Source organism: Plectropomus leopardus, chromosome 13 (genome assembly GCF_026936395.1).
Source record: "Plectropomus leopardus strain MGB_pleo_1.0 chromosome 13, ASM2693639v1, whole genome shotgun sequence".
NCBI classification, from domain to species: domain Eukaryota; kingdom Metazoa; phylum Chordata; class Actinopteri; order Perciformes; family Serranidae; genus Plectropomus; species Plectropomus leopardus.
In genome coordinates, this window is record NC_142188.1 from 11557143 (window position 1) to 11583653 (window position 26511).

At 37.3% G+C, this 26511-nt stretch overlaps 1 protein-coding gene across 1 annotated transcript in view; it reads left to right on the top strand.

The window, feature by feature from the left end:
• The window catches only part of grid1a (glutamate receptor, ionotropic, delta 1a), a 355831-nt gene that overhangs the window by 264936 nt on the left and 64384 nt on the right, over positions 1 to 26511 (top strand). Inside the window, exon 9 of the mRNA XM_042502252.2 lies at positions 8236 to 8289. Within this exon, the coding sequence (XP_042358186.1) occupies positions 8236 to 8289 (54 nt within the window). The remainder of the gene's footprint in view (positions 1 to 8235; positions 8290 to 26511) is intronic.

Sequence of the window (26511 nt, forward strand, 5' to 3'; positions counted from 1 at the left end):
AAATGTTGTCAGCGCATGAATTTACTCACTGTTCAATATACAATGGATGTATGGACAGATGGGTGGTTGGGGTTTTATCTATACCTGTCAGACAATAATCGGTATCATGTTATCTGTTTGTATCATAACAGTATGGTTAGTTTGTGTAAATGAACTATCAAAGCTCCTTTTCTCTGTTTTTCTCTGCTCATATACCACCAATTTCAAAAGTATTTGTTTCTCTGAACTACAAAGAGTTTTATGAAAAGGTTATCTTTTCAGTGAAATTCTTTAAGTATCAGATACCCTAATTGCTAACCCCATATGATACAGATGAATTTTTAATGATTCAAAACAGTGTGATTCAAAACCACTTCGATTCAGCGATGAAGGTTTTTTTATTTTTTATTTTCTATACTTTTTTAATGCTAACTGTATGACTAAAATAAGTAAATTATATCCTCAGTTGTTATTTCATATGCTGCATCAGAAATGCCCCAGAATCATCAAAGTAAAGTAAACACAGGCAGTGACCCCGGATAACTTTTTTAAGCCAGTTCAATTTCAGTTTTCAAATGCTGCAGACTGAACATTGTTTACTTCAGTTCCTGGGTCAGAGTCATCCCTCTGAACTTCGTATTTTCAATAATAGTGTTTGGTTTCAGGAACCAGGAGGAGTTGGGGCCAGTCAGAATTACCAATACCGCTAACACTTTGCTTTTGTCGACTGGCCGGCTTGTCCAGGGGAATCTGGTATTTCTTTTAATGTAGGAATGTTGGAAATGTTCTGAAGCATGTATGTCATTGAAGAGATTGATTAATCTTAACAGTTGTAGACATATAAATTTTGATACTGTAGATTGACAGATATATATCCATATTCAGAGCTTCACAACTGGTAATCAGACTGATACAGGGATAGACTGAGACAGATACATTAGGTGATTAAGACTGACAGACTGAAACTAATGATACATTTTAATAAGCAAATCTTGCATATCTTTGAGGTAATCAAAACATTCTTTTTTGTACCATCAAACAGTATAATTCAGTGCAAATGCCCAGAATGAACAAAATGAGTGTATTTTTTTCCTGCTGGGAAAAAGGGACTGCTTGTTCTTTCCACGTGATAATACTGCAGACACTTGTTTTGAAGACACATTGAATTTAGATCATTATCTAAACTGTAAGCTGCAGGGTGGGGATTCGCTTCACTTGCAAGATCTGTACACTGTGATGTGAGCAAGGGTGTCACTTTGTGTTGGATAGCGGTGGAGAGGGAAGGGCTCAGATTAAAAAGCATGTTTTAAACACTGTTCGGTGTATAAAATTTTATGCAGTGGGGGGTCAATATTAGCTAGTATGGAGTAGAGAATAATGAGAGATTGGAGAAAAACAGCACATCTTAAGGGCAAAGCTGAGGCTTCTATCAAGCATTTCTTTTTAACATTGATGGAGACACATATTAAGAGGTGGGCTCTTATTTTCTCTCTCCCTGTATTGTAAGCATCAAACACATAATGTCCTGCATTCTGGTGAATTTCTAGGCACCTTTTTTTTGTTGTTTTTTTGTTTTTTTTTTATATGCCGCTATTTCTAGTAAAAGACAAAATTCTGGTTCCAAATGACAATTCAAAATATAAAATAGAATTGAATATGAAGCAGTACGGCGCATTCTGTAATGCTTTTAGATATTCTCCTGTAGATCAACTTTTCTCATTTAGAAAAGTTATTGTTGAGTCAACACATACAGTATAGGATGATTTACTCTTCTGTCAATTCATTTGAATTAACTTAAGTAGCTTGAATTTGTTAAGTTCATAGAGAGAAAAGGGGACATTTGGATAAGAAGAAATTGTGTTAAGAGTTTGTTAAAGTTACTGATCGGTGAACAGTTTTTGGTCATTTTAGAATCAGTATGCTAGATTTTGTTTTTGTTTGTTTTTCTTAAGCTTATGTCACCTTTTTTGGGCAATGCATATTAGATCATTTCATATTCACATTATATTCTTTTATTATTGTCCAAACTTCCTCAAAGTGTTCTGTTAGTTTTGTTAGCAAACATTATTTGATGCAAGCTATTTCTCTGAACATTTTTAACAAATCATGATTTTAAAAAGTGATGGGGTAAAAATTAGCCAATTCAGATAGTGGTGGGGACACCCAGCATGAGTGACACCTAGGGATGTGAACAAGTGTCAAAATATAAGTTGTTTTATAGGCTATTTTGGATGACATGCCATACTCTGACTTTTTCATGCTTTGTTGGACGACATACATACGCCAAAAACTTGTTGTATAGTGTTTATATTGGGGAGTGAGTGTGTCTATATGTAAGATATGTTATCTTTCTTCTTTCTAGCTTTAGTTATTGATGCCAGAATCATCCTAAATTTGTGGTCCTGGAAAACAACTTGGATACAGACAATGGTTGTTGTGATGTAAAACTTGTGTAGTTCATAGTAGCAGCAAACACACAACCATGTACAATTTGGCTTAACTTGTAGTATCACTGCAGATTAATTTTCTGTTATTAAGCCCCTTCCTTATTGATATGAATGGGACATACAAAATAATAGAAACACCTGTCAGTACTGTTAAACAGCATCGCAAACTGCATCCTCTGAAATTATCATAAAGTTCAATCAGTGCCTCTATAAAACAGTTTCAACACAAACCAATTGTTACAACTTTCATAAACATTTTCATAAAGGATTTATTTGCAGGGCTGTTGAATACATTTTAGCTAGGTGTGCCTAATGTGTGTGTAATGTGTAATGTGTGTATAATCCAATCTGGCTCCGTTTTCGAATATTTCAAACATGATTTTATACTGAAACAAATAATTGTATTGACTGAGTTTACACTGAGCATTCTCATCTTTTCACATTCAGGAGATTCATGCTCAGTCTTCCCAAACCTCCCCCCACCTATTCTCACATCCTTCTAACCGCAATTCCTCTCAATCCCTCCTCGGCTGTCATGGTCTTAAATTGGAGTTGGCATGCTGTGGCTGCCTTTGTGGCATTGCTACTGTATAAGAACATGCCTGGGGTGCTTTGCCTCTCTGATTAGAGATCTTACTGTCGCCAGGCTTTGGCTGTATCAACAGTATAGAGAATATTCCTCAGATGTCACTCCAGGCTCTTGTCTGTGCCTCCTTCTCCAAAACCACATTTCTCTCCAGAGTTTCACTGTTACATCATCTCCTGAAGTGAATGGAAAGAAAGAAAACACACAAAGCCGAAATTACTCTGCCTGGATGTCGATAACATTTAAAGGTCTCAAATGGATTTTTAGGCTTTGGTGTGATAAATTTTAAGCAAAGGGGAAAACCCTTGCTTAGTTCAAGTGAAATAGGACTACGTGTGATTAGGAAAGAGCTGATTAGGCAAAATAATGTAAGAATTGTACTGAGACATAAGGGGCTTTTGTATTTAGGAGCTGCAAGTTTTGAATCCTAATGAGCAAACTCCCTGAAGTACTGTAAGCACAGCATGTTGTGTGATTCAGAGATCTAAGCATCCAGGCGCTTTTCAATGAAAATCTAATTGCTCATTTTGAATGAATGAATCTGAACTACAGGCCGCTCACTATTACAGCTGAAACAAAACAAGCCATGAATGTTAAGTTTCAATGTACTGTTCTGTTCTGTTTATACACAATATGCATTATTTCCCATAAAGTTCAAAACAGTAGTAATTCGGTTGTCTGTCCATACGACGTCCATCTGTCCTGCTCTTGTGAACGTGATATCTCTGGAAAGTCTCAAGGAAATTTCTTCAGATTTGTCACTAACGTCCACTTAGACTCAACAATGAACTGATCAGATTTTGGTGGTTATAGGTCAAGGTCAAGATCACTGTGACTTCCTCCTCATTCTCTTGAACACAATATCTCAAACACAGCTTGAAGGAATTTATTCAAATTTGGCACAAATGTACATTTGAACTCCAGGATGAACTGATTAAAATGTAGTCAGGTCACTTTGACCTTGCCTCTGTCTCATTCTTGTAGATACGATATCTCAAGAAGGCCATGAGGGAATTTCCTCAAATTTGGCACAAACATCCACTTGGACTCAAGAATGACTTGATTAGACTGTTTTGTAAGAGGTCAAAGGCACTGTGACCTAACAATTGGCAACATTAATCTAAAAACTGTGGAGATGGTATATATTTTCTGTTCTGCTGTGAGGGGAAGATATGTGTAAAGCATTCATAATTTTTCAGATGCGATTGTGAACTCTAACTGCCAACTGAGTGGTTGGTGGAGGCATACAACCCCATGGTGGTAATTCTGGTTGTTTCTTATATTGATGTTAGAGACAATTTACAGAGATGACAAAGAATGAATGACATCGTGATGATCAGCTACAAGTTCAGCACAGCTTTTAGTCTGTTATAGCAGCTTTCAAACACATCAGTATTTCAGCACAATTATGTATTTGTCACATCCACACAGAAGCGCACAAACATCATTTAACTTAACAAGGTTTTGTTTCTAGAGTTGTGAAGTGCTCAGTTGTGCTGTGAACTGGGGCTGAACTTCTCAAGTGGTGGCCCAGGGCCTCAACAAAACACTGCATCCCAGCTGGTACACATTAACTAACCCACACTACATGACTTGACTTTGTTTTTTAGCATTACAACATCTGACAGATTTTGTCTGGAACAATGAACACAGTTTAAGGAGCTGTCGTCTCTCTTGAATGTCAAGGTTATTCTTCAAGGCAGACAATAGTTCTCATTGTCAGATTTTTTTCAGGACTGGAGAGACATTATCATAATTTGAATTAATGGATGACTCACACATGGAGGGATTTTGCTGATATTTTCCCATCATACAGATGAACAACGCCGTAGTGATCTTTTGCTTTTAATTTAAAGGTTTGCAGTGCTTTGCTGATGAAAGAATGCATCAAGTTACAAGCAAACAGTCATATTGTGTTATTCAGGGATGGTTCAAGAAGTGCTAATATAATTATCCATGTGAAAAAATCAGCCTTGCACTATCTGCAGAAGGTTGATATTTTTACATGCTGCATTAACTGCTGGGAAACAACTGAAATAATAAAACGTTTCCATGTCAGTATACCAAATACTTTTAAACTTTTCATTTTTCTAAAATAGCAGTGTTGAGTCTATTTCTAAAACACACACACACACACACTCAGACAGAGCTCCCTTTCATCTATCTGCTTCTGCACTTTCTTTTGCCTAAAGTGCTCCCCACGGCTCCACCTTGAGCATTGTAGACCTTATTTTTCTCAGAGTCTTGCCTTGTTCCACACCTGCAAACAAATGCACACACCTGTAAACAAACACACACGCACGTAGGCCCTCCAGTGTTATGTTGTGCCTTAAGGTTGTGCGACACAGTAGTGAAATATTTCCTTTCTTCTCTGCTTTTATCACATTTGAAATGCCACTAACAGCATGATAAATGCCTGTATTACATAAGTAACAATACTTGCTACAGTGCCAACAGTGTGAATGTTTAGAATTAATGGGCCAGTTCATGATGATACGATCAGTGTTTTTCATTAAAGGCATGAAGTTGTGGTCGTAACAAGAGAAGCGCTATAATGTATGTTAATTTTGAGCTGTGACAAAAATAGAACGGAAAAATGTAAAAATATGAAACGTGGCACTTTTCCTGCAATATAAATATACTGATTTGACTTAATTCTGTGGTTGGTTACCATTGCATTTGAACCAATATTAAAATTGTATCTTAAATGTGGTACTATAACCCAAAAGTTCCTTTTTTTTAGCTGTGCAACAAAAAATGTTGTTTGGAAATATTGATGTCTAATAAGAAACCATGCCATTTACTTGATTAGAAGTACTTGGCTTTCTTTAGTAAGAGGTAAAGGGTATTCCCCATGACACATGACTCTTTTGCTACTTAATCTCCAGCATCTGTCTGGTATTTCAAAGCATCCATTGATAATGTCGACCTGTGCATATGAATTTCATGGCAATTCATGATGGCATATAGCCACAGTCTTTAATTTTAAGCACGAGATGTGGCATTTCAGCCGTGGCGGTAAATATTGCTCTTGCACTGGTGCGGTTCTCTTGCAGTTTGATGAGCTCAATCTGAGAATGAGAGGAGCATTAAAATCAAATCATGACTCTTCCAAGGTTAGAAGATCGATTGGCGGCTTTGGGTACTGTGTGCTGCACCACCTTTTATTGATGAGCACAGTGTTGTTGAGTAAAAAAATGCAGCACATTCCCACAGGTCATGTGTTGAGACATCGGTCTTCATTGCTTTGTGTGGAAGGGATTCATTTAGACACTAATGATAGCAATTTACAGGAGAGGGCATGCATTGAGACATTAAGCATGACAGATGTCAAACGTGTGCAGTCTCGTGACAGATGTAGGAACTTCATAATGAGATTGAAGGTTTATGGTAATTCGATGGGGGGATGTTTTCACCTATACTAAGAAGTTTTCGGTCACTCTTGTCATTTACATGCACTTTGGTAAACAGATTACAGTCCTGTCCTAACATGTATAATAGATTCACAGTGTCTGTAATTGAGTTAGAGAAACCTGATTTTCTCATGGAAAAGCAGATTTATTTGCTCTGTATACATGTAAGGGGGTTTACATGATCACCTGACAAAGACTTCAGATAGGGAAAGTATCACCATGACAGCAGAGCAGAGGGATGAAGAGGGAAAGTGTTAGGCAAGGTGCATCCTTGTGTTCGCATAACCACAATCAATGTCTGGCTGACACTGAAACACATAGTAGCTGCCCATTGTCTGTAAGGTTTTCATCACTAAACACTAAGCCCCTTTTCCCTTGGAAAAAAACAAAAACAAAAAACACTAGCACCCAGTAACATATGGCTTTTTGTATTTGATGGGAAACATTACTATCGGCATTCATAGTGGTAGTCATGATTATTTATCAGCTCCACCTCAGATTGGCTCCGATCAACAGTGATTGAAATATGACACCCAGATGGACGCACTAATTTCAGCCCCTTTGTTGGCATGGTGCAATGACAGCCCGCCACAATTTAGCGTCTGTCTCTATCCAAACAGTGCATTGTTCTTCATTTACTCTGCACTGATTTTAAGAGATACTGAATAAAAAGAAGTAAACACCATAACATTTTCTCCTGCTTTCCAGCCTGTTTTTGACACTGAATGTGACACACCAGTAAAAAACAAACAACAATTAAAAAAAAGGCATACTCATCTGATCTACTGGCAATGAGAAAGGAGTTTATCACCCATTTTTTAATTGGTTTTCCTACATTTTAAAAACCTGCATACACAGACTAATTTGGGATGAAAAGCAGTATTAGTAATATTCAAACCATTAAAGCAGAGTAGCGATTTGGAACAAAACTACATCTACCTCAGAGGTGCATGAAGAAGAGAAAAGTGTGAGGGGGTGACAGGTGTCTGAAGAGTGGACAGTTTTTCTTTACAGTGTGCCTGATTGAATTTTTAGAGGCCTTTATTGTGAAACCCTGACCTTGATGAAGGCCCAAAGCCAAAACATGTTGGTCTGACTATGAAGTTATTTTTTATACCAAAAGTGTTGCTGCAGTTTTGACCTCTTAAAATCAAATCAGCCGCACTGTGGAGAGAAGCTGTGCATGCTCACTACCGCACCTGTCCTCTCAAAAGGAAAGTACAGTGCCAAAATAAATACAAAAAATTGCTGACCCTGTTTCATTTCGATATAGTAACAAATTTTGATAGCTGTGACGGCAGAAACTGTTGGCTGGTCATAAATAGGTCTGTCTGTCTGAGCCTCACTACACACCTTACCTGTCAGTATTAGTGATTAGTTTTTTTTCTCTCTCTCTCTCTTCAGAGTTGACTCTAGTGCCAAAGAATCTGACATGTTACAGATTTATATCCAACACTGGCCTCGATTTCTATGGGCTTCACATTTTCTCCGTCACTTGTCAAAATGTCTGGAAGGAGCACGGCTAATAAAAAAATAAAAAAACGTTCCAGAGCAGTGGGCATAATATAAGCACCTGTACTCCAGGCTTTATTCTAACATCCAATGTAAAAAATATCCAGCATGATGTTTTGTCACCCCTGACCCATCAAACTAGCGCCCTTTCTGTGATCCGGGGCATCTTGACTTACAAATTGAGCTCTAGAGATTACTCTGACTGTTGTAATATCTCAATGAATTGCACACGAGGTTCTTAAAATGTCCTTCCCTTTTTGTCTGTCCTCTCTCTTTCCCTGTTTATTTATCACTGCAGGCTGTGGAAACCAACCTGGCATCCAAGGACAGTCACTGGGTCTATGCCAATGAGGTGAGTCCAAAACACAAACACACTTGTATGCACCTGAGTGAATTTAGACCTTAGTGTCAGTTTGCCTCTGTCAACACAGTCTCATGTGCTGCCAAGGCACACACGAACACATGAAAACCTGCCGTCTTTCCTATTCATTTAAATTAGCAGCACATTTTTTCTTTTCATTTAATCTTGACTGCCTGAGGGACTGGGCCTTTATTTGATATTGTAAAATTGCCATCCCTTTAACTGTTGATGTTAGTGCGTCTCTTCTTTCTATATACCGGTGCTCTGTGTGTCTGACATTGACCTAAATGGTCTTCTAAAGTGGCTGTAACAGCACAACATTCAGGTGCACTTTGTGAATGCAGAACAGCAGACTCTGTCTTGAGCTTTAGTGCCCAAGCGCTGCATTGATTCAAAGTGATTTGGAGATAAGGTAGGGGAGTCATAGGACTGGCTGATACTAAAAGCAGTAGATGAAAGACATTAGATAAAAGGTTTCTCCCAGCTGATTTACCTGAAATATTAGCACTGCTGCACTAGGAGCTATCTGTCTAACACATACATCAATGTCCATTTATTTTAATGAAATGTCACCTCATCACTTATACAAACATCTCAACCTGTGCTCAACATCCAAAACATGACACATATTGATCCATAATCCATGGACCATGATTAATATGTGTATGTAGCCCAGGTAGCCAATTTGTATAAGCAACATAATTATCAATACTGAGATGCTGCAGTTCTGTGTGGTAAATTAACTCTTGATGCAGAGTTTGAAAACATTGGCCTTCACACACTTTTAGTGTATTGTGGCTTGAGCTAAGAAGACCTAGTACTAATAGAGTGCCCAAGTAATGAGTCCTAAAACCCCGATATGAATAAGCATTTCAGCACCTCCGATTCCCTTGTCTCATACTCAGTGGGCTTGATGGCTAAATGGTTTTTCGGTTAGAATCCTGAAATAAAGTCTGTGGTTAACACAACCTGAAGGGGCTTTCACATTTAGTTTTACATGTAAAATATTTCCAGAAATATCACACTTGCAAACTTTGAAGCTTTCATGTCTTTATAAGAGTGGTTGCTAACAAATGGCTGAGTAAGACTACAGAGCATCATCACGTTGAGCTGTGACAAACACAATTTTCAGCTTTCCAGCTTGCTGTGGACTCTATGCACACTCCATGAGACCACTGGATATGAGGATCACCCAGGGCATTGAGAGAGCAAAAAAGAACATAAATAATATTGACATAAGTATTCGTTTCTGTACTTCCTTGTTCAAGTTTGGTAGGGAATGTTGCACTTGCTCTCAGACCAGTCCATTCTTGTTTTATGGCTTTGTTGAAGAGGCGTGTCCTGGAGTACGGCTACTACTACCCCGAGTGCACTGTGCATGATGTTGTTGCCTGATCTCTATTGGAAGGATTGTTGTTTAATGTTTGTAAACACGCTTATCAGCAAAAGTGAAAGTTAAACCTAGCCCTGGACTTTGATTTGGCATTTTGCCTCACTGTTTTTTTTTCGGTGCTGTGTCTCTTGAATACCTGGTCGCTACCTTTTTACAAATCCCCAATCTCCAGTGGGTACTGTGGGGGTACATGCCCATCACCATCCTGAGCACAGAAAATACAGGCACAGGGCAGAGTCTCTGCATAAAAATACAACCCAACAGACTTCTAGTGGGTCAAAAGAAATGATTGAGAGACATAACTTCCAAATGCGTCTGTAATGGTTTTTTTTTGTTTTGTTTTTTTTTAAGGAAAATCCTGCATTGTATTTCTTTAACCAACAAGTATGAAATAGTTGTCATTTATGGTTTGGTTAGAAATTCACAGTGCAGCACTTCAGCATATTTCAGTGGCATAAATATTGATTTACAAAAGTTAATGAGGCTCAATGTGTTGAAAACCTTCTGGTACGTGGAAGCCTAAATTACCTCATTTTAGACTATAATGAGCTTTTATAGAATAACTACCTTGTATGTTTCAAATGATTTCCACCCTGCATTTCAGCATAACTGAAGTATTGGTGTACAACAGCTAATGAGACCCTGATTTCTTTGAAACTTTTCCTGCATCTGGCAGCTTAAGTCATATTTGTTTCGCTGATATGTCTCCGACAGCTTAATTCTCAAACAAGATGATAAGATAGGGACTATAATTTTTTAATTTGAAGCAATATCCACATACAAACTCATGCATGCCTTTCAGTCAATTACCACAGACTTCTACTAAGACATTAGCTTTAATTGCATCAGGCTCTGGGAATGTATGAACTAATGGCATGTTAATTTCTGTGGCACTCCCTTAATGGTTGATGTGCTGTGGCGTACCGTAGAGTTGCTTCTCTCTTGCTCACATTTAAAGGGGAAGAATGTGCCTGGTTGTTTCTTAGAACTATAAGATGCATAGATCCATTTTGATTTTCTTTTCTCACTCCTTTTTCTCAATGTGTACTTTTCATTTTTCTCTCCCCTCTTTCTACAGACAGTGAAAAGACCTTTTTTTTTTTGGCTCTTTCATTGTTTTAATTCTTCTTCCTGTATTTTTGATTATCCTTTTCTCTTCTGTTTCTGGTCCATGGCCTTTCAATCCATCATCCAAGATAAACTGAGCATGAGGCTGACAATCACCTTGAAATGAGAATAAGACAGACTTGTTGAAAAGGCTAACAAGAGAATTCTATTACTACTCATGCCAACCTATTTTTCTCGCCGATGATGGCCTCCAGAGCACTTCTCATGTGCAGAAAAAAAAACATGAAAAAGTCTGAGCGCCTTACTAGTTTACCTTGTGCTTGAATCCCAAATATCTCAGAGCCTTTTAAACTCTCCTAATTTTATCAACAAGTGACGCCCCGTAAATTGAATATATATAACAGCAAATGTATTATCCACAATTTGTGCTTATCTCTAAAGGGTAAGGAGATTTAAAGGTAAGCGCAAGCTAATTTGTTTCCATTAGCCTGTGATTTGATTTCTGAGAAGGTCCTAACATTGCTGATAGCACAAAGAGTGTGGCCAAGGTTTTTTAATTTATTTAAAGATGCAAAAAGGACAGACATTCACAGTGATTATTACAATGAGATTCTCGGATTTGTATTATGTTACTATTTTATTACCTCTTCTGGGTTATTTTACAATCTGCAGTAATTACAATATAGCTACAATATACTACATACTGTTTCCTGCATTCATTTACATTATGTTAGCCTGACCAGAAGCAGTCCAGCTGTATCACAAAATCCTGCGGGGAAATAATAGCTTTCCATGTTACCTCTTGTCCCTGTGCGCACCGATAGTCCCCATGGACAGTTGCTCCTGTTCAGCTGCCTGGTCATGACTGAACTGTGACATTCATTTTAACCAGGTGATCTTGAGGCTCACTGTTGCCTGCCAACCACATCAGCTCCCCCAGGCTCCTGCCAGTCTTTACACTGCATACAGTCAGCGAGATCTAACATTTTATTCAACTCTCATGACAAGAGGTTATGCAAATCTGCCACCAGCAGCAATATGTGGCACGATGAATGTAGCCGTCAAGCTTAAAATGCAATAAGAGCACAGAGTGAGATGGATAGAGGCAGAAAAAGATAAGTGAGTATGATCAAGTCGGAAAACAAGAGGGTGTAACAGACCAACAGATAAACAAAAAGGAATATAAAATTTCCTGATAAGACAGTCTTTTTATTCAGAAACGTCATAAGCATTACATTAGGAAGACATACAGTAACTTAAAGGGAAAGTTGACCCCAGAATCAAAAAATACATATGTTTCCTCTTACCTATCAGTGTTTCCCAAAGAATTTGAATCTATGTGAACACAATGCAGACTGAACTTGTATAAACTTCTTTGCTTTTTTTGTCCCTCAATAGCAGTTTGAGGAGTTTGAGCCATGGGGTAGTTTATTAATTTGTCAATCTTGTCAGAGCTAATCAAATCAAAGGATAAGAGGAGCAGCTGCTGCAGAGGAAGTGAGTGTAAACTTTAAGACCTAATGTTTGGAACAGTTAAGTTTCACTTTCACTGCTCCTAGCATCCTGCTTCTCTGCCTGTGCCCAGAGTATGCTCTGCACCCCAAGAGATGTAATAAATAATCAAAAAGCATTCTCTATAGTGATCCTAATGAGTGGTCCACCTCCAAAAATATAAAAACAACATGTGGTGGCAGATTGTTTAAACATGGTGGGCCCCTACAAATAAATGAATGTGTGGGAAATCCTTCCTGTAGTGCTATCTATTAATCTTGATTGTTTTGCACATTGCAGAGTGTTGGAGAGATCAGCTGTAGAGATGTCTGTCTTCTCTAGAATATAATGAAACTGGATGGCACTCAGCTTGTTGTGCTTAAAGTTAAGTTGAAAAACTCAACAGTAATGTCTCTCATCAGAAGTAAGGAAAATCAAGGAGACATGCATCTATTCAATGTCTGTGCTCCTGATATCGCAAGATTTAAACATTAATGACTTTCTCCTTGCTGAGCTGTAACACTAGCTTGCTCTGTGGTGCTAGGTGAGCTAGCAGTAGATGCACTCGGAGTGAGAACTTGTTGGCAATTTAGCATCACATTTACAATAAGTTGCAGGATGCAGCAGAGATACTGCAATCTGAAGTCACCACTTTGGGTCAGACCCAAAAACCACTAAAATTTTCTCTTAATGCATCCCAATAGCAGCTTTTGACCACACCTGACTGGTCTTTTTAACTTGACATCCCCAATTTGCACTTAACTTAAGTCATCATCTCAGACCTTGACAAAACTCCTTCCAGAGCCACAGACATTATTAAAGTTGTGTAAAATCAGTGGAGTGAACTTTCCTCTCAACAAACTTTACTTCCGTTGCAAACATTTAAGTTTGAGGCTGACACTAATGCATTTTAAAACCAAAGGAGTGGGCTTGAGTGGCACACAGTTCATGAGCCCTCAGGGTATGAAACTTATTCAACACACAAATGACCAGCATAGTCAAAGGGAAAAAAAGGAAACGCTTTTAAATTGAAGTGTAAGAAATGCGGCACAATTTAATGTGAGCAGGAGGGCGTGGGGATGACAGGCAGGCGTGCGTCTCCTTGAACCACCCACTACACTGAGGTGCTGCAGCTGCTAGCACACAGAAGGTTGTCTGCATCTGACACTGTCTAGTGGACTCAGATGGATTGCAAATTCTGGGGGAATTTGTTGTTGTTTTTTTCCCGTCAAAGGCGGGACGGTGACACCTCGGAATGTTTGATGGATTAGGTGGCTGTGCCTGTTGTGACAGACAGAGTCGAGGAGGACAGTCATGATATGACTGATGTCTTGGGTAACTGCCCGTCAAGCAACTGCGATGGAAACCCTTTTCTTCTGATGCTGTCTCCACCATGCCAGACTGTGGGACAAGAAGGTGGATTACTGAAGAGGCCACTTATGAGAAAAATAAATATTTCATTTTCCAATTAGCTTATTGATTGCTCAAAGTAATGTACAATGCTGCATTCATCAAAGCCCAGGATTTTCTGTTCTTATTCTTTGAACCATTAACCACAATGAGACTCTATGCAGAAACCCAATTCAGATGTCAAAAAATGATGTACTTACCCACAAATGGGGACCACAAGAGACATCCAGCATCACGGCCATAAATCTAAAAGACCCCAGACAGGCAGCTTCCTTCACTAACCACCTTATCTTAATGTTACAGCAGTTAAAGTTGCATGAGCAATTCATATCACACACAGGACGTTTCATTGAATAGATCCACTGCACCTTCAGGCTGAAAAAAATATATATATCGTAACAAAATTAACCCTAAAAACCAACTAACTTATCCCCACCCCTCCTACAAAGGAGGAGGACCAAGAGACTTGGTGGTGGTTTAACATCTCGCTGTAGTCTTTATGCATTTTTTTGGGTTTTATTTGTGTCTTCTTGCAGTTGTTTTGTGTCTCTTTAAGGTAATATGTGTCTCTTTAGCCATATTTGTTGCCTTGAGGTTGTTTTGTGCCTTTTTGTAGTTGTGGTACTCTTTATGGCATTTTTTCTCTTCAGGGTAATTTTTGTGTCTTTTTGCAGTTGTTTTGTGTCTCTTTGGAGTCATTGTGTATATTTGTAGTCTCTTTGTGGTTGCTTTGTGTTGCTCTGTAGTTGTTTGGGTCTCTTTAAGAAAATTTTGTGTCTTATGAGGTCATTTTATGTAGATGCTGGTCGTATTGTTCTGCCCTTTGGTAATTTTGTGTGTCTTTGTAGTGATTATGCATCTTCCTGTGGTTGTTTTGTGTTTCTTTGTGGGGCTTTTGTGCCTCCTTGTGTTTGTTTTGTTTTGTTTAATAGTCATTTGGGTCTCTTTAAGGTAATGTGTCTCTGTTGGTCATGTTGTGCTGGCCTTTGGTAATTTTTTGTCTCTTGTAGGCACTGTGCATCTTGGAATTGTTTTGTGTCTCTTTGAGGTTGTTTCTATCATTTTGTGTCTCCTTTTTGTTGTTATGTGTCATTGTGTAATCTTTTGGGTCCCTTTAAGGCCATTCTGTGTCTCACTGGGGTAATTTTATGTCTCTTTTGGTCATTTTGTGCTTCCCATTAGTTATTTGAGTCTCTTTGTAGTTGTTTGCGTCTCTTTGTAGTCATTTTGGGTTTCCTCCTGGTCAGCACAACAGAGGTGGTTGGAGCAGCTGAGCTAAGGTCTGTTGATGTAGATCAGATGCTGCAGTGCAGTATAGCATGAAATTATGTTGCATTTCCGCCTGCCCAGACACATGTTTTTTGCAAATGATCCTTTCTTTATTTCAATTTCATTTAAAGTCCTTATCTAACACGCAATCAGAAACTATGAGCAGCCAGTCTGTTGCTTTTCTTAAAGTATTATAAGTTGTGGAGTTGGGAAAATGTACTTTAGACATTATTAAGGGGATGCAACATTTTTTAATTAATTGGTAAAAAATATGAATCAGGCAGATTATGATTGAAATATATTTAATCAAACTACATGCTGCTGTGGTTGTTGCCTGATTTCACAAAATAACCTCATGTCATTGCAGACGGGCACTTCATCTCTCTGACTAATTGAAATGTATTCATCCCTATCCAGCCTTTTTGCATCCACTTCTGCTCACCAAAGCTGCAAAAATTATGTAGTCCCACCCACATGTGCAGGCGCCCAAAGGTCGCACTAGTGTTTGATTTTTTCAACTGTTTCGAGAAATTCAAAGGCCGTAGAGTTATGATATGCCATAGCTGACAGTTATGCACCCACCATTGTTTAAAATTAATTAATTAAAAATAACTACTTTGGTCGCCTGGAGAAGTAACAGTGACACAAAAATATCTGTTTTGTGTTTTTACTGGCAGTGCTTAAGAGTATTGTTAATACAGCCCAATAAACCCAAGCTTAATTATTATGAGCATAGCATACCAATTTAAAGATTAAACTATTATCAAAAAAGTGACTGAAAAGCTGCTGGTAATTCAGATGTGTGTGTGATTACATAGTGACCTGAAGCACCGAGAATCACATCACATAATCACTCTATATTAACCTTTTTTATGACATGTAATCTTGGATTTAACACTTGCACAGTGATCTTAATACAATACAAAAAAATATATAATTGCCTCTCATAAAACTGTATTATTAAAGAAAAGACTTAGTAGGCTGTAAACTGGTCAGTGTTAGGTAAATGTATTGCTCAAATAGATCTGGTTTAATGCAGTTGGATATTGACACAATTTTCAATATGAACTACTTTATTTCCAAAAAGAGTTGGGACACTGTGTAATACATAAATAAAAACCTACAATGAAATTTTCAGTGATTTATTCCACATGCAGTTTTATGACGTTTTTGGCCTGGTGTTCGACAAGCTATACTATGACGTGTCTCAACGTGCTATACTATGTGGGCTTCAGCTTTTTTTTTTTTTATGTCCTTTTTTCACTTTTTTCGACATACTATACTATGACATTTTCACTTGTTTTTTCCACGTGCTATATTATGATGTTTTTGGACACTTTTGCAGCATTCTACGCTATGGCGTGTCTCAGCACGCTATTAAATGTGGTTTTCAGCTGTTTTTGGGACATGTCAAATTTTGACATTTTTTGTTATACTGAAGTATGGCATTTTGGGTTGGGTTGGGACATTTCATAATTTGACCTTTTTCCAAACTAAAGCCTTTCTTTTTGGGTCATTTTTTCATCATGCCCTATAATGGTGTTTTGAGCTGTTTTTTTGCAACATTCTGTACCAAGGTGTACCAAGGCCAAGGTGTGCCAAGACACACCTTGGCACACCATTTTATGTGGTTTACAGCTGCCTTCAGCTGTTGTTGGGAAATGTCATTTTTTGACAGTTTCCACCTTACTGTAGTATTTCTCTACGGGTCATTTTTTTTCAATATGCCATATTATGGTGCTTTTGGCTGTTTTGGCAACATTCTACACCATGGTGTGTCTCAGTTTCAGCTGTTTTCGGGTGTTTTGGGGACATGTCATTTTTTGACATTTTTCACAATATTATAGCCTTGCTTTTTGGGTCATTTTTTCGACATGCCATATTAATAAGAAGAAGAATAGAATAGGCCTTTATTGTAATTGTAACATGTAACATGTACAATGAACTCAAAAATGCCAAGTGCACCATTCACACAGTATCTAAAGGCAAATTGTAAGTGCAAAGAGAAATAGCTTAAAAAATAAACAATATCTTCAATAAATAACATAAAAAAACAAGTATAAACACACACAGCCATATATTCTTCTGTAGTTTGCACAAGCCCTTTTTGCACATTGTATGTAGCGCAACTGCTCTCATTTGGTAGCTACATTGACTGTGGTTATTGCTGTAGGATAAAGACTTTTTTTAAGTCTGTCCTTTTCCTAGTTGATCTGTACTGTCTGCCTGACGGCAACAGTTCAAACAGGGAGTGTCCAGGGTGGGAAATGTCCTTTATAATGTTCTGAGCTTTCTTGAGACAGTGGGAGCTGTGTAGGTCCCCCAAAGTGAGGAGAGGGCAGTCAACAATCTTCTTGGCATTGTCAATGGCCCTTTGGGGCGCTTGCCTCTGAGCCACTGTGCAGCTGGTGTACCACACGCATACACAGTACGTTAGTATGCTCTCTATGGAGCACCGATGAAAAGACAGCAGCAGTCTCTGGGTGATGTTTGAACTCCTGAGCACACTCAGGAAGTGCAGTCTCTACTGGACCTTTTTCAGCAGTTTAGAGTTAGGTTCTCCTCAATGTGGATTCGCCATGGCACTTTTTTTTTTTTTTTTTGCAGTTTTCAGCTGTTTTATGGTGTTTTGGGTCATTTATGCAACATTCTATGCCACGGCGTGTCTCGGCACACTATTTTATGCGGTTTTCAGCTGTTTTTGGGATAATTTTTTGACCTTTTTTTCATAGTATAGCCTTGCTTTTTGGATCTTTTTTTTTTTTTTTCCAACATGCCATATGGTGTTTTTGGCCATTTTTGCAACATTCTGGACAATGGCGTGCCTTGGCTTGCTATTCTATGTGTTTTCAGCTGTCTTTTAGCTGTTTTTGGGATATGTCATGTTTTGTCATTTTTCGCTATACTATATATAGCCTTGCTCTTTGGGTCATTTCTTCAACCTGCCATATTACTGTGTTTTGGGTCGTTTTTCTAACATTCTATGCTATGGAGACCTCGGTACGCTATTTCATGCGGTTTTCAGCTGTTTTTAGGGATGTCATTTTTTCACTTTGTTCGCCATACTATAGCCTTGCTTTTTGGGTCATTTTTTCAATATGCGATATTGTGGTATTCTTGGCCTTTATGTTTTTGGGACATGTCATTTTTTGACATTTTTGCCATACTATAGCCTTGCTCTTGGGGTCATTTTTACGACATGCAATATTATGGTGTTTTTGTCTGTTTTTGCAACATTCTATGCTATGGCGTGTCTTGGCATGCTACTTTATGCAGTTTTCAGCTGTTTTTAGGTGTTTTTGGGACATGCCATTTTTTAAAATGTTTTTCCATACTGTAGCCTTGCTCTTTGGGTCATTTTTTGACATGCAATATTGTGGTGTTTTTGGCCATTTATGCAACATTCTTTGCTATGGCATGTCTTGGCACGCTATTTACTGTGGATTTCAGCTGTTTTCGGGTCTTTTTGGGACATGTCATTTTTTGACTTTTTACATACTATAGCCTAGCACTTCGGGTCATCTTTTCGACATGCAATATTATGGTGTTTTTGGCCGCTTTGCAACATTCTATGCTATGGTGGGTCTTGACACACTATTTTATGTGAATCTCAGCTGTTTGCTGGTGTTTTTGGGACATGTCATTTTTTGACATTTTTCCATATCTTGCTCTTCGTGTCATTTTTTCGACCTGCAATATTATGGTGTTTTTGGCTGTTTTTGCAACATTCTATGCTATGGCGTTTCAGGGCACACTATTTTATGTGGATTTCAACTGTTTTTAGGTGTTTTTGGGACATGTCATTTTTTCACCTTTTTCCATATAGCCTTGCTGTTTTGGTCATTTTTTCAGTATGACATTTCATGGAGTTTTTGGCTTGTTTGGCAACATTCAATGCTATGGCATGTCTGAGCACGCTATTTTATGCAGATTTCATCCATTTCTAAATGTTTTTGAGACATGTCATTTTTTGACCTTTTTCCATACTATAGTCTTGCTCTTCGGGTCATATTTTTGACATGCAATTATGGTGTTTTTGGCTGTTTTTGCAACATTCTATACAATGGCTTGTCTTGGCACACTATTTTAATGTGGATTTCAGCTGTTTTCAGGTGTTTTTGGGACAAGTCATTTTTTTTACCTTTTTCAATACTATAGCTTTGCTCTTCGGGTCATTTTTTCGACATGCAATATTATGGTGTTTTTGGCAGTTTTTGCAACATTCTATGCTATGGCGTGTCTGGGCACGCTATTTTATGTGGATTTCAACTGTTTTCAGGTGTTCTTGGGTCATGTCATTTTTTGACCTTTTTCCATACTATAGCCTTGATGTGTTGGTCATTTTTTAAGTATTACATTTTATGGAATTTTTGGCCGTTTTTGCAACATTCAATGCTATGGCGTGTCTCGGCACGGTATTTTTAACTGTTTTCAGGTGTTTTGGGGACATGCCATTGTTGATTTTTTTCCATACCTTTTTCCATACTTTTTCCATACTAAAGCATCGATACATACTATAGTATGGAAAAAGTCAAAAAATGACATGTCTCAAAAACACCTACAAAAGGCTGTAAACTGCACAAAATAGTGTGCTCAGACATGCCATAACATTGAATGTTGCAAAAACGGCAAAAAACAACATAATATTACAACTCGAAAAAATGACCCGAAGAGCAAGGCTAAAGTATGGAAAAACGTCAAAAAAAGACATGTCCCAAAAGCACCGGAAAACAGGTTAAATCCAAAGTAAATAGCGTACCAAGACATGCAATAGCATAGATAGTTTCAAAAAGGGACTAAAACACCATATTTTGGCATGTCGAAAAAATGACCCAAAAAGCAAGGCTATAGTATGGCAAAAATGTCAAAAAATGACATGTCCCAAAAACTCTTAAAACACCTCCATCTGCATTAAATAGCGTGCCAGAGCACGCCATGGCATAGAAAGTTGCAAAAACTGACAAAAACACCATATTTTGGCATGTCAAAAAAATGACCCAAAAAAAAGCAAGGCTATAGTATGGCAAAAATGTCAAAAAATGACATGTCCCAAAAACACTTAAAAACAACTTAAACCTGCATTAAATAGTGTGCCAAAGTACACCATAGCATAGAAAGTTGCAAAAACGGACAAAAACGCCATATTTTGGCATGTCGAAAAAATGACCCAAAAAGCAAGGCTATAGTATGGCAAAAATGTCAAAAAATGACATCTCCCAAAAACATTTAAAAACAACGTAAACCCGAATTAAATAGCGTGCTAAGACATGCCATGGCATACAAAGCTGCAAAAACGGACAAAAACACCATATTTTGGCATGTCGAAAAAATGACCCAAAAAGCAAGGCTATAGTATGGCAAAAATGTCAAAAAATGACATGTCCCAAAAACACTTAAAAACAACTTAAACCTGCATTAAATAGCGTGCTAAGACATGCCATGGCATAGAAAGTTGCAAAAACGGACAAAAACACCATATTTTGCAATGTCAAAAAAAATGACCCAAAAAGCAAGGCTATAGTATGGCAAAAATGTCAAAAAATGACATGTCCCAAAAACACTTTAAAACAACTTAAACCTGTATTAAATAGCGTGCCAAAGTACGCCATAGCGTAGCAAGTTGCAAAAACGGACAAAAACACCATATTTTGGCATGTCGAAAAAATGACCCAAAAAGCAAGGCTATAGTATGGCAAAAATGTCAAAAAATGGCATGTCCCAAAAACACTTAAAAACAACTTAAACCTACATTAAATAGCGTGCTAAGACATGCCATGGCATAGAAAGTTGCAAAAACGGACAAAAACACCATATTTTGGCATGTCGAAAAAATGACCAAAAAAAAAGCAAGGCTATAGTATGGCAAAAATGTCAAAAAATGGCATGTCCCAAAAACACTTGAAAACAGCTTAAACCTGCATTAAATAGCGTGCCAAAGTACGCCATAGCATAGCAAGTTGCAAAAACGGACAAAAACACCATATTTTGGCATGTCGAAAAAATGACCCAAACAGCAAGGCTATAGTATGGCAAAAATGTCAAAAAATGACATGTCCCAAAAACACTTGAAAACAACTTAAACCTGCATTAAATAGCGTGCTAAGACATGCCATGGCATAGAAAGTTGCAAAACGAACAAAAACACCATATTTTGGCATGTCGAAAAAATGACCCAAAAAAAAGCAAGGCTATAGTATGGCAAAAATGTCAAAAAATGACATGTCTCAAAAACACTTAAAAACAACTTAAACCTGCATTAAATAGCGTGCTAAGACATGCCATGGCAGAGAAAGTTGGAAAAATGGACAAAAACACCATATTTTGCAATGTCAAAAAAAAATGACCCAAAAAGCAAGGCTATAGTATGGCAAAAATGTCAAAAAATGACATGTCCCAAAAACACTTAAAAACAACTTAAACCTGCATTAAATAGCGTGCTAAGACATGCCATGGCATAGAAAGTTGCAAAAACGGACAAAAACACCATAATTTGGCATGTCGAAAAATGACCCAAAAAAGCAAGGCTATAGTATGGCAAAAATGTCAAAAAATGACATGTCCCAAAAACACTTAAAACAACTTAAACCTGCATTAAATAAGCGTGCCAAAAGTACGCCATAGCATAGAAAGTTGCAAAACAGACAAAAACACCATATTTTGGCATGTCGAAAAAATGACCCAAAAAGCAAGGCTATAGTATGGCAAAATGTCAAAAAATGGCATGTCCCAAAAACACTTGAAAACAACTTAAACCTGCATTAAATAGCGTGCTAAGACATGCCATGGCATACAAAGCTGCAAAAACGGACAAAAACACCATATTTTGCAATGTCAAAAAAAATGACCCAAAAAGCAAGGCTATAGTATGGCAAAAATGTCAAAAAATGACATGTCCCAAAAACATTTAAAAACAACTTAAACCTGTATTAAATAGCGTGCCAAAGTACGCATATAAGCGTAACAAGTTGCAAAAGCGGACAAAACCACCATATTTTGGCATGTCGAAAAATGACCCAAAAAGCAAAGGCTATAGTATGGCAAAATGTCAAAAATGGCATGTCCCAAAACACTTAAAACAACTTAAACCTACATTAAATAAGCGTGCCAAAGTACGCCATAGCATAGCAAGTTGCAAAAAGCGGACAAAAACACCATATTTTGGCATGTCGAAAAATGACCCAAAAAAAGCAAGGCTATAGTATGGCAAAAATGTCAAAAATGGCATGTCCCAAAAACACTTGAAAACAACTTAAACCTGCATTAAATAGCGTGCCAAAGTACATATAGCATAACAAGTTGCAAAACGGACAAAAACACCATATTTTGGCATGTCGAAAAATGACCCAAAAAGCAAGGCTATAGTATGGCAAAAATGTCAAAAAATGACATGTCCCAAAAACACTTAAAAACAACTTAAACCTGCATTAAATAGCGTGCTAAGACATGCCATGGCATAGAAAGTTGCAAAAACGGACAAAAACACCATATTTTGGCATGTCGAAAAAATGACCCAAAAAAAAGCAAGGCTATAGTATGGCAAAAATGTCAAAAAATGACATGTCTCAAAAACACTTAAAAACAACTTAAACCTGCATTAAATAGCGTGCTAAGACATGCCATGGCAGAGAAAGTTGGAAAAATGGACAAAAACACCATATTTTGCAATGTCAAAAAAATGACCCAAAAAGCAAGGCTATAGTATGGCAAAAATGTCAAACAGGACATGGCCCAAAAACACTTAAAAACAACTTAAACCTGCATTAAATAGCGTGCTAAGACATGCCATGGCATACAAAGCTGCAAAAACGGACAAAAACACCATATTTTGCAATGTCAAAAAAAATGACCAAAAAAGCAAGGCTATAGTATGGCAAAATGTCAAAAATGACATGTCCCAAAAACACTTTAAAACAACTTAAACCTGTATTAAATAAGCGTGCCAAAGTACGCCATATAAGCGTAGCAAGTTGCAAAAACGGACAAAAACACCATATTTTGGCATGTCGAAAAAATGACCCAAAAAGCAAGGCTATAGTATGGCAAAAATGTCAAAAAATGGCATGTCCCAAAAACACTTAAAAACAACTTAAACCTACATTAAATAGCGTGCTAAGACATGCCATGGCATAGAAAGTTGCAAAAACGGACAAAAACACCATATTTTGGCATGTCGAAAAAATGACCAAAAAAAAAGCAAGGCTATAGTATGGCAAAATGTCAAAAATGGCATGTCCCAAAACACTTGAAAACAGCTTAAACCTGCATTAAATAGCGTGCCAAAAGTACGCCATAGCATAGCAAGTTGCAAAAGCGGACAAAACACCATATTTTGGCATGTCGAAAAAATGACCCAAAAAGCAAGGCTATAGTATGGCAAAAATGTCAAAAAATGACATGTCCCAAAAACACTGAAAAACAACTTAAACCTGCATTAAATAGCGTGCTAAGACATGCCATGGCATAGAAAGTTGCAAAAACGGACAAAAACACCATATTTTGGCATGTCGAAAAAATGACCCAAAAAAAGCAAGGCTATAGTATGGCAAAATGTCAAAAATGACATGTCTCAAAAACACTTAAAACAACTTAAACCTGCATTAAATAGCGTGCTAAGACATGCCATGGCAGAGAAAGTTGGAAAAATGGACAAAAACACCATATTTTGCAATGTCAAAAAAAAAATGACCCAAAAAGCAAGGCTATAGTATGGCAAAAATGTCAAAAAATGACATGTCCCAAAAACACTTAAAAACAACTTAAACCTGCATTAAATAGCGTGCTAAGACATGCCATGGCATAGAAAGTTGCAAAAACGGACAAAAACACCATAATTTGGCATGTCGAAAAAATGACCCAAAAAAGCAAGGCTATAGTATGGCAAAAATGTCAAAAAATGACATGTCCCAAAAACACTTAAAAACAACTTAAACCTGCATTAAATAGCGTGCCAAAGTACGCCATAGCATAGAAAGTTGCAAAAACAGACAAAAACACCATATTTTGGCATGTCGAAAAAATGACCCAAAAAGCAAGGCTATAGTATGGCAAAAATGTCAAAAAATGGCATGTCCCAAAAACACTTGAAAACAACTTAAACCTGCATTAAATAGCGTGCTAAGACATGCCATGGCATACAAAGCTGCAAAAACGGACAAAAACACCATATTTTGCAATGTCAAAAAAAATGACCCAAAAAGCAAGGCTATAGTATGGCAAAAATGTCAAAAAATGACATGTCCCAAAAACACTTAAAAACAACTTAAACCTACATTAAATAGCGTGCCAAAGTACGCCATAGCGTAGCAAGTTGCAAAAAGCGGACAAAAACACCATATTTTGGCATGTCGAAAAATGACCCAAAAAAAGCAAGGCTATAGTATGGCAAAAATGTCAAAAATGGCATGTCCCAAAAACACTTAAAAACAACTTAACCCTGCATAAAATAGCGTGCCAAAAGCACGCCATAGCATAGCAAGTTGCAAAAGCAGGACAAAAACACCATATTTTGGCATGTCGAAAAAATGACCCAAAAAGCAAGGCTATAGTATGGCAAAAATGTCAAAAAATGACATGTCCCAAAAACACTTAAAAACAACTTAAACCTGCATTAAATAGCGTGCTAAGACATGCCATGGCATAGAAAGTTGCAAAAACGGACAAAAACACCATATTTTGGCATGTCGAAAAAATGACCCAAAAAAAAGCAAGGCTATAGTATGGCAAAAATGTCAAAAAATGACATGTCTCAAAAACACTTAAAAACAACTTAAACCTGCATTAAATAGCGTGCTAAGACATGCCATGGCAGAGAAAGTTGGAAAAATGGACAAAAACACCATATTTTGCAATGTCAAAAAAAAAATGACCCAAAAAGCAAGGCTATAGTATGGCAAAAATGTCAAAAAATGACATGTCCCAAAAACACTTAAAAACAACTTAAACCTGCATTAAATAGCGTGCTAAGACATGCCATGGCATAGAAAGTTGCAAAAACGGACAAAAACACCATATTTTGGCATGTCGAAAAAATGACCCAAAAAAAAGCAAGGCTATAGTATGGCAAAAATGTCAAAAAATGACATGTCCCAAAAACACTTAAAAACAACTTAAACCTGCATTAAATAGCGTGCCAAAGTACGCCATAGCATAGAAAGTTGCAAAAACAGACAAAAACACCATCTTTTGGCATGTTGAAAAAATGACCCAAAAAGCAAGGCTATAGTATGGCAAAAATGTCAAAAAATGGCATGTCCCAAAAACACTTAAAAACAACTTAAACCTACATTAAATAGCGTGCTAAGACATGCCATGGCATAGAAAGTTGCAAAACAGACAAAAACACCATATTTTGGCATGTCGAAAAAATGACCAAAAAAAAAGCAAGGCTATAGTATGGCAAAAATGTCAAAAAATGGCATGTCCCAAAAACACTTGAAAACAGCTTAAACCTGCATTAAATAGCGTGCCAAAGTACGCCATAGCATAGCAAGTTGCAAAAACGGACAAAAACACCATATTTTGGCATGTCGAAAAAATGACCCAAACAGCAAGGCTATAGTATGGCAAAAATGTCAAAAAATGACATGTCCCAAAAACACTTAAAAACAACTTAAACCTGCATTAAATAGCGTGCTAAGACATGCCATGGCATAGAAAGTTGCAAAAACGGACAAAAACACCATATTTTGGCATGTCGAAAAAATGACCCAAAAAAAAGCAAGGCTATAGTATGGCAAAAATGTCAAAAAATGACATGTCTCAAAAACACTTAAAAACAACTTAAACCTGCATTAAATAGCGTGCTAAGACATGCCATGGCAGAGAAAGTTGGAAAAATGGACAAAAACACCATATTTTGCAATGTCAAAAAAAAAATGACCCAAAAAGCAAGGCTATAGTATGGCAAAAATGTCAAAAAATGACATGTCCCAAAAACACTTAAAAACAACTTAAACCTGCATTAAATAGCGTGCTAAGACATGCCATGGCATAGAAAGTTGCAAAAACGGACAAAAACACCATAATTTGGCATGTCGAAAAAATGACCCAAAAAAAAGCAAGGCTATAGTATGGCAAAAATGTCAAAAAATGACATGTCCCAAAAACACTTAAAAACAACTTAAACCTGCATTAAATAGCGTGCCAAAGTACGCCATAGCATAGAAAGTTGCAAAAACAGACAAAAACACCATATTTTGGCATGTCGAAAAAATGACCCAAAAAGCAAGGCTATAGTATGGCAAAAATGTCAAAAAATGGCATGTCCCAAAAACACTTGAAAACAACTTAAACCTGCATTAAATAGCGTGCTAAGACATGCCATGGCATACAAAGCTGCAAAAACGGACAAAAACACCATATTTTGCAATGTCAAAAAAAATGACCCAAAAAGCAAGGCTATAGTATGGCAAAAATGTCAAAAAATGACATGTCCCAAAAACATTTAAAAACAACTTAAACCTGTATTAAATAGCGTGCCAAAGTACGCCATAGCGTAGCAAGTTGCAAAAACGGACAAAACCACCATATTTTGGCATGTCGAAAAAATGACCCAAAAAGCAAGGCTATAGTATGGCAAAAAT